This window comes from Nuphar pumila, chromosome 9 (assembly GCF_984573655.1).
Source record: "Nuphar pumila chromosome 9, dmNupPumi1.hap1.1, whole genome shotgun sequence".
Lineage (NCBI taxonomy): Eukaryota > Viridiplantae > Streptophyta > Magnoliopsida > Nymphaeales > Nymphaeaceae > Nuphar > Nuphar pumila.
Window position 1 is genome coordinate 115,850,654 of NC_143257.1, and position 10,962 is coordinate 115,861,615.

General features: G+C 41.2%; 2 protein-coding genes across 3 annotated transcripts; one reads left to right on the forward strand and one right to left on the reverse strand.

Moving 5' to 3' along the window:
• The first annotated feature begins 293 nt into the window (after positions 1-293).
• On the forward strand, positions 294-3,624 carry LOC149828975 (large ribosomal subunit protein eL6-like). Its single transcript, XM_090017828.1, has 4 exons — positions 294-613; positions 2,472-2,578; positions 2,994-3,175; positions 3,275-3,624. The coding sequence occupies exons 1-4, from the start codon at positions 360-362 to the stop codon at positions 3,428-3,430; spliced, it is 699 nt and encodes a 232-aa protein (XP_089873954.1). The 5' UTR covers positions 294-359; the 3' UTR covers positions 3,431-3,624.
• Positions 3,625-6,459: 2,835 nt separating this feature from the next.
• On the reverse strand, positions 6,460-9,892 carry LOC149828976 (FT-interacting protein 1-like). 2 transcript variants are annotated; one of them, XM_090017019.1, is made up of 2 exons: positions 9,640-9,892; positions 6,460-9,576 (listed from the first exon to the last, which is right to left on the reverse strand). In XM_090017019.1, exons 1-2 carry the CDS (start codon positions 9,890-9,892, stop codon positions 6,770-6,772), a joined length of 3,060 nt encoding a protein of 1,019 aa, XP_089873145.1. In that variant the 3' UTR covers positions 6,460-6,769. The 2 variants fall into 2 exon arrangements, with proteins under 2 accessions (XP_089873145.1, XP_089873144.1); XM_090017018.1 differs by having other exon boundaries at positions 6,460-9,892.
• Between the last annotated feature and the right edge of the window lie 1,070 nt (positions 9,893-10,962).

The following is a 10,962-nucleotide window of genomic DNA, read 5'->3' on the forward strand; positions in this document are numbered from 1 at the left end:
AACTCAGTATTGGACCCAGGTTTGGTATAAAATGTCACAAATCATACCCGACTCCATATACTAATCGGACCCTGTGGGTCGGACGGAGATTCTAATCGGACCTTCTTTTTTATCACCAAACCCTGACCCTATAGGGTTTGGTACGGGTCATATCCGGGTCAAACCCGACCCAACTAACATATCAAAGTCGGACCCGGTTCGGACCCAACTACACAGATCCGGTGAAGGTCCGACCAGGAGACACAGCGCCGCTAGGGTTTTATAACCCCACTCTAGGGTTTCCCTTCTACCTCTTTGTTTTTTGGGGGAGTGCTGCTGAAACAGAGGAAGAGGAAGAGGAGAGAGAGAAGCAGTCGAAGATGGCGGCAGCGAAGAAGGCGAGGGGGAGCAGGAACAAGGAGCTGATCAAGGGCATCGGAAGGGTCTCCAGGTCGAAGATGTACCACAAGAGGGGTCTCTGGGCCATCAAGGCCAAGCACGGCGGCTCCTTCCCCCGCCACGACCCCCAGCCGAAGCCCTCCCTGCCCGCTGAGAGGCTCCCTAAGTACTATCCCGCCGACGACGCTCCCAAGCCCATCCCCAACAAGCGCAAGTCCAAGCCCACCAAGCTCAGGTCGCTTCTTTCTCTCTTCTCCTCCTCTTCCTTAAAACCATCGCTTGCTAAGCATTACGCTGGCGTTCATCCTCAGCCAGGATCAAACTCCCCGTGAGATTCATAGTTGACTGTTCATTGAGCGATCTCCTGGGTTGTATTTGGAATCGATTGATGTGGGGGTTTGTGATTTGATGGCCTTTTTTTTTCCCTTTGTGGCAGTTGGTTTAGGATGTTATGATACACCCCATTTGTGTACAAAACTGGAATAGGTTATCCCACTGATCTACCCAACCTATCCTGGTTTTGGAGATAAGTGTGTGCTTCTGAAGACCCACTTGGTTGATCTCTTTTTTTTATGTCGAGGTTAAGGTTTTGTTGGTAAGAAGCAGAATTTTGTCTTTCCGTGTTGATTTGAATGCACTTATCCATCTAGAAAAACTGGGATAAGTTGGGATATTGCCCCATGGAGCAGGATACGATGGCCCAACTTGTTCTCGCTTTTTGGACATGTGGGTGCTTCCAAAAACCCACTTGGCTGCTTGTTTACGTGGTGGAGTTGAAGTTTTGTTGGTGTAAGTGGAGTTTTTTTCATGTTGATCTGGATGCACCCATTTATCTGCAAAACTAGGATAAGTTGGGATTTTTGCAATGGAGCAGGAAACAATGGCTTGACTTATCCTGGTTTTCTGGGTAAGTGAATGATTCTGCCTCATAAGAACCACTTGACCATTCATTTTCATGTGGGGATTAAAGTGTATTGGTCGTGTTGATATTTGTTTGCTCTTTTTAGTCTGATCTTCTTTGTGTGATATTTTCAGTTGTTTGCATTTTTTTTTGTTCTCACGCTTTTGTGAATGTATCCCTTTAGTATATGCTTTTTGATAGTTCATTTTTTATTTGTTGGTCTTGTATTGCTGGTGCATATTGGAGGTTTTGTGCATCTCTAATTTGTTAGATAAATTTGATATATTTCGGGAGGGAGAAGAAATATGGGGTTTTCGCTTGCATAGTCAACTAGAAGAACGAAGAAAAAAGACATCAAATCATTTAGGAGGTCAAAAGAAAAGAAATTGATGATTTATTCACGACTATGTCACATGGATACAGCTGTAGATACGGGGACACGGCCATTTCTATGAAGTTCCAATATGACTTGTATATAAAGGGATACAGAACGGTGGTCAAAATGGAGTATACCTCTGACATAGATTCACAACCATAGGAGAAGAGAATGAAACAATATTAAACAAAATGGCAATCATAGATATTGAGTCTAATTATCATACTGTAATAGGAAATGAAATATTGGCACCTGCAAGTCTGTCTTTTTCTTATCTCATTTTTTGATATAATCCTTCTAGTTGTCTTTTTCTGTTAAATTGGTTTGAACTTCATCTGTTTTGAATGATCCTTTCATGTATTTTATTTTTGTCAGCCTGTTTTTCTTGGGACTATGTGGAGATGGTTGCAGCTTGGTAGTTGCTGGGGAACTCTTTTTTTTTTACTTCAATCATTGTGAATGGTCCTTCTGTATTTGTCAGATTTCTTTGTTTTGTTTGGTTTTGGGTCTTTGGAGTTGATACTACTTCTGATGGGTCAAAACTATGTTTTTCATGTCCCCTTTTATATTCAACAGTAGTCATTTTTTCAAAGGTGAACTGGGTATAACAAGTTAAAGAGTTTTCAATCCTTCCATTTCAAGTCCAAAATTTGGTCTGTTTTATTTTATTTTATCTTTCAAGTTCAAATGTTTTTTCTCAGTCAGCTTTTACATGTCTGCCCTTTTTCTTCAATTGGTGTATGAGTTATCAGTCCTTCCATTTATTGGATAACCGTGATCTTATTTTGATTTTACTTTTTCTTATGTTGAATGTAGGGCAAGCATCAGTCCTGGAACAGTTTTAATCCTTTTAGCAGGACGCTTTATGGGAAAGAGAGTTGTTTTCTTAAAGCAGCTCCCATCTGGGCTTCTACTTGTTACTGGTAAATTCTACTTATTGGATACCTTGTTCTCATGTTTGCTATGCATGGTTTTTCATTTCATGCACAAAAATCTTCTTCATTCTTCAGTTATTTTTCAGTAATTTGTCATTCTTTTGAACTCTTTCAAATAAATGGAAAAATCATCAAGACCCTTTCTCTGTTCATCTGATTCTCAGAACTATCCTTATTATAAATGTCTAATGGTTCATTGTTGTATATTGGTATCGGTTGGCGATAATGAACTTAATTTCACTTTCTTATATCTGATTTATTACAAATTATCTTGAGCCAATATCAGTTTTGATAGCTTGCTTCAGTTATTGGACTCACGTTTGTTGATGATTAAGCTACTGTATTATGCTTTGGTTTTGATTTCAATGTTTGTACCCACTCTAACTTTATTTGTGGTTTGCAGGACCATTCAAGGTGAATGGTGTACCACTGAGACGTGTTAATCAGGCATATGTCATAGCAACTTCTACTAAGATTGACATTTCTGGTGTTAATGTTGAGAAGTTTGATGATAAATACTTCACAAAGGATTCTCAGAAGAAAAATAAGAAGACAGAAGGACAATTTTTTGAGGCCGGCAAAGAGGTTCCTCATATCTAATATCTTCTAGCTGCATAAAGTTTTTTGTAGTTTGGTTTGTTGTTCTAAACTCATTTTTTATCACCGCTTATCTTTTTGTTACAGGAATCCAAGGTCCTCCCACAAGAAAGGAAGGATGACCAGAAGTCTGTTGACAGCCAACTTATCCCTGCAATAGAGGCGGTCTCAGACTTGAAAGCTTATTTGGCAGCTAGATTTTCCCTGAGGTCGGGCATGAAACCCCATGAGCTTGTGTTTTAAGAAGTTATTTTAACAGTAGGATGTTACTGTTGTCTCTGAGCAAGTATTCTTTTAGTTTTGACTTTTGCTGGCTGCATCATTTGTTCTTTTATAGCCAGTTTTTGTCACTAGTGATGTTTTCTTTGCATATTGTTATAGGTTTAGAAAATGTTGGGAGACTATTAAGCAATTCAGTAGCTAGACATGTTTTTTCACCCTTTTTTCTTTATCCGATGCTTTTCAGATTTCTTTGTTTTGATGTTAACTTGTGTTAAGCTATTTCCGGCAAAAATTGGCAGGTTCATCTTGCTGTTCATTCTTGTCAAACATGCCAAACAGTAGGAAGTAGGAAAGAGTTTAATTATAGGATTTTTACTTGGTTGCTATTGCTTGCATCTTTTTATGCGTCAACTCTATCATTGTCATCATCATGTGTCATGCTATGACACACATTGCTGATACTTTGAAATTGCCATGAATTTTTTCGTTAACAATAAGAAAATGCCATGATTTTGTCCTGATATTAATGTAAATTTTAACAATGTCAATATTTTCCTGAGATTTCTCCCAAGAAAACCAAGGGCATGTTCGGTTGGATCACATGAGATTCACTTTCTCGATTGAATGACAGTGAATCTCATTTGTATAAGCAGCCAAACATAAAAAGGTAAGCTGTGAGAAAGTTAATCTCATTTGCCTTTGCAAATGAGATTCACTTTCTAATTTGCTTGAGATTCAAAATCACATGAGACTCCATGTGATTCTGAATCATGTTTTGAAATAAACTACCGAACGTGCCCCCAAATGTTTCAAAGTATCTCAAGATTTTCCTTGCCTAATTTTTCCTGAGAACGAGATTTATCACAATGGTATCATGCAATTTTCTACTTAACGTGCTTGCATTGAAAATGCTTAAGAAAGTCTTTGTAGGAAAACTACTTTTAAATATGTAGCTGTGCTTGATTCTCATGATGGTGACACCGATGATAATCTGCAAAGGCTGCTTTTGGGCGACAAAATACAATAAAAAAAGTCAAGTTTCCATAAAAAAAAATTCTTAAAAAAGGTCGGGTTGTATTGAGAAACTGAGTTCCACAAGCGTAGCAGTGAGCTACTTTGGTTCTATATCTTCTATTGCCTAATTCTTGTTGAATCTCATGATTCAATTAGTTTTAACTAGATTATACCTCTTGGATGTGTTCAGCATTGCCGATTTAGTAAGAATCGACCTTTAGATTATATATTTTTTTGAATTGGGAAAAATCAGTGCATTTACAACAATCAGATTTTGTATTGTCAGAAATTCGAAGGCTACAACCTTGGATTAGATTTAATAAAAAAAGAAAAACAAAATCCAGAATTTGCAACTTGCAAGGTCGATTTTATGTGCAAGTGGTGCTTGCAAATATTATCCCATCTCAAGGCAGTATACTTGCCACTTTTTTTTTATTTTTACTTGGAGAAACCGCTGCAGGTTCAGAGACTTAGCTGTGCTGGCTCAGCCAACCACACTTATGGTTGCTGTCCATGTGGGCGTAAAACTCCAAACTTTGCCTTATGCTGGGGTGACAACCATGGGATTTGAACCTAGACTACCCATCAAACGGTCTAGGCCCCTTCCCACTACGCCAAACCCCTTGGGTCTAGTATACTCGCCACTTGCGCTCGTGGTACTTCTGATAATCTCATAAAACCTGCTCGTCATTCAGGGTAAATGGGTATGTCATCTGAAAAGGTTCATTTATATTCGTGCATATAATTATACAATATATGTTGATAGCTCCCCATCAATTTTTGGAGTTAATCCCTGATTATTATATTATTTAATGCATCTTTAATTGAAGAGCTCGTTTGATGATACGGGATGAATGTGCTCACTTAAAAAGGCCCACTTTCATTTGGAGCAATTCAGTTGATTATATAAGTTTACGATGGTTGCAAATGCTGCGTTGTGTAGGGGTGGTTAGACGTTTACAGGAAGAATACATTGTTTTAGAGTAAGTAACGAGATTACAAAAAATCCAATAAGGTTTTGTTGCTCAACTTATTGCCTGCTAACCAATTATTTCAATCATTTGTTCTACACTATATTATATGATTTAAAATATATTTATTGCTACTTAATGAGCATACGCAAGCTGAACCTAAGCTGGACACCTATGTTCATGTTCGGTTTGTTCGTCAGATTTTATGAGTTCAAACGAGCTGGACATGGGCTGTGGTACGAGTGGTACAAACTTGTTTTCCAGCCTTAGTTCTATGTTATGACATGCATTTTAAATCAGCAAATCTGTAATTTCAGCAAAGATGTGCGGTGGATTAGTTCCGCACCCACTTGCCTTCTAGATCCATGCATACTTTTGACCATAGTTATCAGGAAACAAAATGGATACTAGAAGTGATGCATAAAGCAGAAGCGGAAAAGCATGTACATGGAAGATCAAAAGAAAACACAAAGCAATATGAAGTGCTAGCAGAAGTAAATAAGAAATGACATGAACACATATAATATGATATAAAACCAACATGCAAGCTTGTTATAAAAAAAATTATAATTTTCTAATATGAAAAATGTAGAAAGTGAGTAGAAAGTAACAAGATGGAAACTTTAAGAAAGCGAAAGAGAATTGATTTGGGCAACGAAGAGAAAGTGGGCTTTTTCACTAAAGAGAATCGAGTTTAGAAGCAGGTTTTCCAGTGCCTTTCCCTCCCGGAGAAGTGAGAAGTTTTCCACTTTCGGAATGAGCTTACAGGGAAGCGAGTTTCCCCATGTAGCAAGAAGCTTCTGGTTACTATGCTTTGGACCCTGTCCAGTGATCTGAGTAAGCAGTCCCAGGTCTGATTTGGGAGTAGCTGGACCAACTCATCTTCTGAAGTAACAAGTTGGACTCCAGAAAAGTCCTCTTTTCCCACTGCCTATTTAATAGAACTGGAAGATTGAGAACGAGTTGGCAGTCTCAGATCAGATGAGCCAGCTCTAGATCAAAAGTGTCGCCCACTAGTTTTGCTTTTTGTGAACTTTGGCTTACATTCAATTCAGAAAAATGGCATTGGGAAAAAAGCTGTAAGTCAGGACAAGTAATTTATCACACTGATGAGAACACAAACAATATAATTTTACAATGGGAGCAACACCTAAGGAGCTCCAGGTTTTCAGCCATTGGACTCCTGTAATTATTTTATCAGACAACATTTGGTTTGCTCAGTAGAGAGAAAGCAGTAAGCAGAAAAGCAGAAACTGAATGAAATACTGTTATACAAAAGAAAAGCAGTCAACCAACCCCCACATCCCTGGAGCATAACCTACATTGGTCCCCTACCTTCCCTTTGAAATCATTGAGGCAGCAGCTTTAGTAGCTGTCAGATCATGCAATCAATTCTAGCTGGCAATCTCTTGAAGAAATTGCTTGGTACTGAAGGCAGCTTGCTCCTAAACCTTGGGTGCCTTAGTGTAAACAGCCCTACAATCAGAGCCACTACCGTAAAGGGTGTCACATAGAGAACAATGGATGCAATCAAGCAGAACACTGTGAACAAGCATGTAGCTCTTGGGTCCCTCCAACTGAGAAGTGACTGAAACCTCTCCCCTTGTGTTGCCATGTCTCCCACCACCGTCTGTATTCTTCCTGCAACACTTCGGAGCCGATCGTACCTTATGCGAACTATCTCCTGTGGCTTTGATGTTGGAAAGGTGTCGAATTCTTCGTCCAACTCGTCTGAATGAACTGCCTCTGCCCACGAGAGGCGAGTGTCCATGTGAGGTGGGTGCCTGGGCCTGAACCTGTAATTCCATATGCCAATCATGAACATGTAGAGGAAGATTGTTGGGAGGATGAGCTCAGGGTACCATATGAGGATCAAGAACAGGACATGAACTAGCACTGTGGTAATGGGGTTCTTCCAGTGGAAAACGTCGTCGAACCATTTGGCAATGGAGATCATGCCAGAAAAGAGGGACATGATCCTGAAGAAATTTGCCTTGCTCCTCCTCATGCTCCACATGTGGGAGTCTACATCCAACATATACTCCACCACTTCCTTCCTGAGAGGAGGTTCAGCTCTGCCAAGCCTTGCTGCTACTATGTTCATGGCCTGGTGCCTTAGGCTATCAAGCTGAGTTACAGTGAAGGGGTGCAGATAATGCATCTTGGGAAGCAGGGGATGACCATAGAGATGGATGATGTTCACCAGAGACAAGCATGTGAACCTCACAGCTAGCTGAAGCTCACCCATTTTCTTCACACCAGAGGGTTGAAGAACAAGCAGAGGATATGAGTGCGTGTATATTTTATCAGTTTCCAACGTCGAGAGCCGGATTCTTACCTTTCCTATCCTTGAGTCTCTTGCTGTGCCTGGCTTCTCAGTTCCACCAAGGTGACAGTTATCAAAGACCCCCAATGTGATCACAGTACATGGGTCATAGACCTCCCATGTGTACTGTTCATTCCATTTAGGACTGAAGCTATCCGTGATGGTTCTTGTTCTGACCCACTTCTGCCCATACTTTGCAACACAGTATGCATCTGTGGTGCCTCTGGCTTCTCTGGTTTTCATGGGAAGCAACCCTTGTGAACTCAGTATGCCAACTTCTAGAATTCCTACGGGTTGCTTCCACAGTTGCCTTGCAGTTGGCCTCTGGTCACTGATGTACATGGTAGACTCATCTAGAACATGGTAAGCGCCTTCCAGGCAAACTCTGAGGTGAACTCTGGTAGAGAACTTGAGCTCTTTTCTCTTGTCAGCCTCCATGACACCAAAACCAAACTTCTCCAAATTGAACCAGCGGGAGTGAACTGGTCTGTAATCCAACCTTTTCTCAAACAGTGTCAATGGTATGATGATCTTACCTAGCACATCATCCCGTGAAGGGATTACTTTGTCCTCCACAGTGAGCAGAAGCTGCTCTTCGAAAGGCTCCGCCACAACGAAAACGAGATCTTCATTCCAGAAAGGTGTTATGGTTCGAGTGGACATTTTGGTTTTCAGCACCTGATTGCCTACTTGGACTTTAACAAAGGCCTCAGGAAACCGGCCTTTCTCATTTGGCTGCAAGTCTTGTGCTTCAATCACATTAACTCTAAGATACCATAGTTTAGGGGAGACATATACCTTCGATCTGGTGTTAAAGACTCCTTCACCATGAACAGCCGCTGCATCACTGTGCCATGCTTCAGGGAAAGCCTCGTCTGCCTGTGTGCCCATCCACACAGCAAGCATGATCTCCCCCTTCACTTTGCTCTCTCCTCTCCGATCTTCTAGTCTGTACCACTGTGGTGCCAGTGGACTATCAGGGGGAACCCTTGTTGGCACTTCATGGAGATCAAAGACTACCTTCCCAAGATAGTCATCCCTTCCTACCATCTCCTTATCCTTGATGAACACTTCAAGCAGTGAGGACTGTATCTTCTCCTTTGAGAAGGCGAAAACTTGGTTCCATTCGGGGTTAGGCTTCTTCTCAAAATGCCTTGTTGTCCCCTTATAGTTGCCAAGCTTTACTTCTGCATAAGGATCGCAACTGCCTGTTATGACATTCGTTGGAAGTTCTTTAGCCTTCACCACTCGAACATAGAGATAGTGCATCTGTTCCACAAGATCGTAAGTACTCGTGAACTTCTCTCCACTCCCCCAGACTCCAATCCCTCCAACAGTCCATCCAGTCCCTCCAACAGTCCATCTCTCTCCAAGTTTTGGTGCAGTGTCTTTCAGTTTGTAGTCCTCCTGAGGGTGGTGTATCTGGTTCATGATTATTGGCACACCTTCAGGCTGTCTCTCTTCCACAGATTTGTTTGGTTGCTGTGAGACTTGCTGCCTGTTTATGTGTTGGGTAGTCTCAATTCTCACCTCCACAGGCTCTTTGATTTCCTCTGGAACAGTAGCAGGGGGTGAAGTTGGTCTAGCAGGACTAGGAGGTGCTGCTGCTGCCGGTGATGTTGGTGTTAGTGATATTAGTTCTGGTGATGTTGCTGCTGGTGTTGGAATAGAATTCTGGCTATCAGCCTTTGTGGTATTGTCAGTAGAAGCATCAATTGCACTGCAGTTGTCAGTAGCAGTAGCAGCAGCAGGTGAAGGTGTTGTTGTTGGTGGCAGCAGTGGAGTTTTGGCTTGACTTGAAAGATAAACTTTAAGGCCAATCTCTCCTTTTACTGCCAAGAAAAACCACCTCCTCTCTAGCTGAAATCTCTGCACTTCTCCTTCTCTTACAATGTTGGAGCCTTGAATTTTCACTTTGCCGAGGAAGTTTCGGCCGTAATTCTCTCCCCGGTCGTTGTATACACAGACCTCGATGCTCTGGCTGTGAAGGTTAGCAGCTTCGTTCACTTGAAACAGCAGCTTCTCATTCCAGACTGGGTTCAGGTTTCTGTCAATGGTGTGGGTCCGGACTCTCTGGTTATCAAAATCTACTTCTACAAAGGGACTGGATGAACCTTGGCAATCTTTTGGCATGAGATCATGGGCATCTATAACTTCAACAACCAGCTTCATCCTAATGCTTTCTTTGCTCTTTACCTTTGTGGAAATAAGCAAAGGCTCCCCACATGGAAGCCCAAGTTTGGACTGGGAAGCAAAGCTGTTCATTCACTTGAGATTTTCAGAAAGCAAAAGGAGAAGGAATATTGTGGAAGGGTCTTTTATTTTCCTTTTTATTTTTTTTCCCGTATGAGAGCAGGCTTTTGCTTAGTGAAGGATAAGGGGAACTTCCTATATGTCACTATAGAGGCTGGCATGATTAAACAAATCAAAAGGTCATATAGAGAAAAAATGAGTATGGCTGGAAACTGTTTGTTAATGTTGGAGATTCTTTGCTTCAATATAGAAAACTGACATATATGACTTCATGGTGTACTTGGATCAAGAGCATGATTTGGATTATGCCTAAGCCTTTATAGACTTGCACTTGGTTGCTTTTAGTCTCATCTTAGTGTTATCTTTTTGGCATCAAGACCCCAACTCTGAGTCTCAAGTTAGCTAGCCAACCTAGTCTCGAAATTTTCCTTGGCCAGCTATAAACCTTGTCAAGCTTTGGACATAGTTTTAGAGTCATCATGAACTCTTTCTCTGTTCTTGGTGTGCAACTTTGGGTTTGGTTTTAACAGAGTCATCATGAACTCTATCTGTTTTTATACGCTTTTAAGATAACCATTATACACCTCATTATGCCTCATTTTTTTTTCTGGACTTCCATTAGTTTGAAAGTTGGAAACTTTCATTACAGGCAGTAGGGGTCGCCAGCGTGGCCAGTGAGGTGGTTGTGAGGGTGCTAAGATGAAGGCACTGAATCAAACCCCACTGGCGCACAGGTGTATCCATAGCTTTCAAAGGTGGGCCACGTAAGGCAGGGTGGTGGTGGGGTCCCACCTGGGGTTTTCCTCGCTTCAGCGAGCATTCCTCGTCATAAAAGAAACAGGCAGTAGGACCTGGAGAAAAAAAATTAGGATATTATGTATTCCTTCTCAGAAGTTTCCTTCTTTTTTATGGGCATTTAGTAATCATACTTTGGACATTCTAACCAGGCAAAAAATTCTTTTGTTCTTTAGCAAGGACAAAGAAATTGC

Excerpts from the sequence above, each read along its gene's own strand:
- LOC149828976 (XM_090017018.1), bottom strand. The coding sequence starts at position 9,892 with ATGAAGCTGGTTGTTGAAGTTATAGATGCCCATGATCTCATGCCAAAA.
- LOC149828975 (XM_090017828.1), top strand. The coding sequence starts at position 360 with ATGGCGGCAGCGAAGAAGGCGAGGGGGAGCAGGAACAAGGAGCTGATC. Across the intron at positions 614-2,471 it reads TCCAAGCCCACCAAGCTCAG|GGCAAGCATCAGTCCTGGAA; the intron begins GTCGCTTCTTTC and ends TGTTGAATGTAG. Across the intron at positions 3,176-3,274 it reads TTTTTGAGGCCGGCAAAGAG|GAATCCAAGGTCCTCCCACA; the intron begins GTTCCTCATATC and ends TTTTTGTTACAG.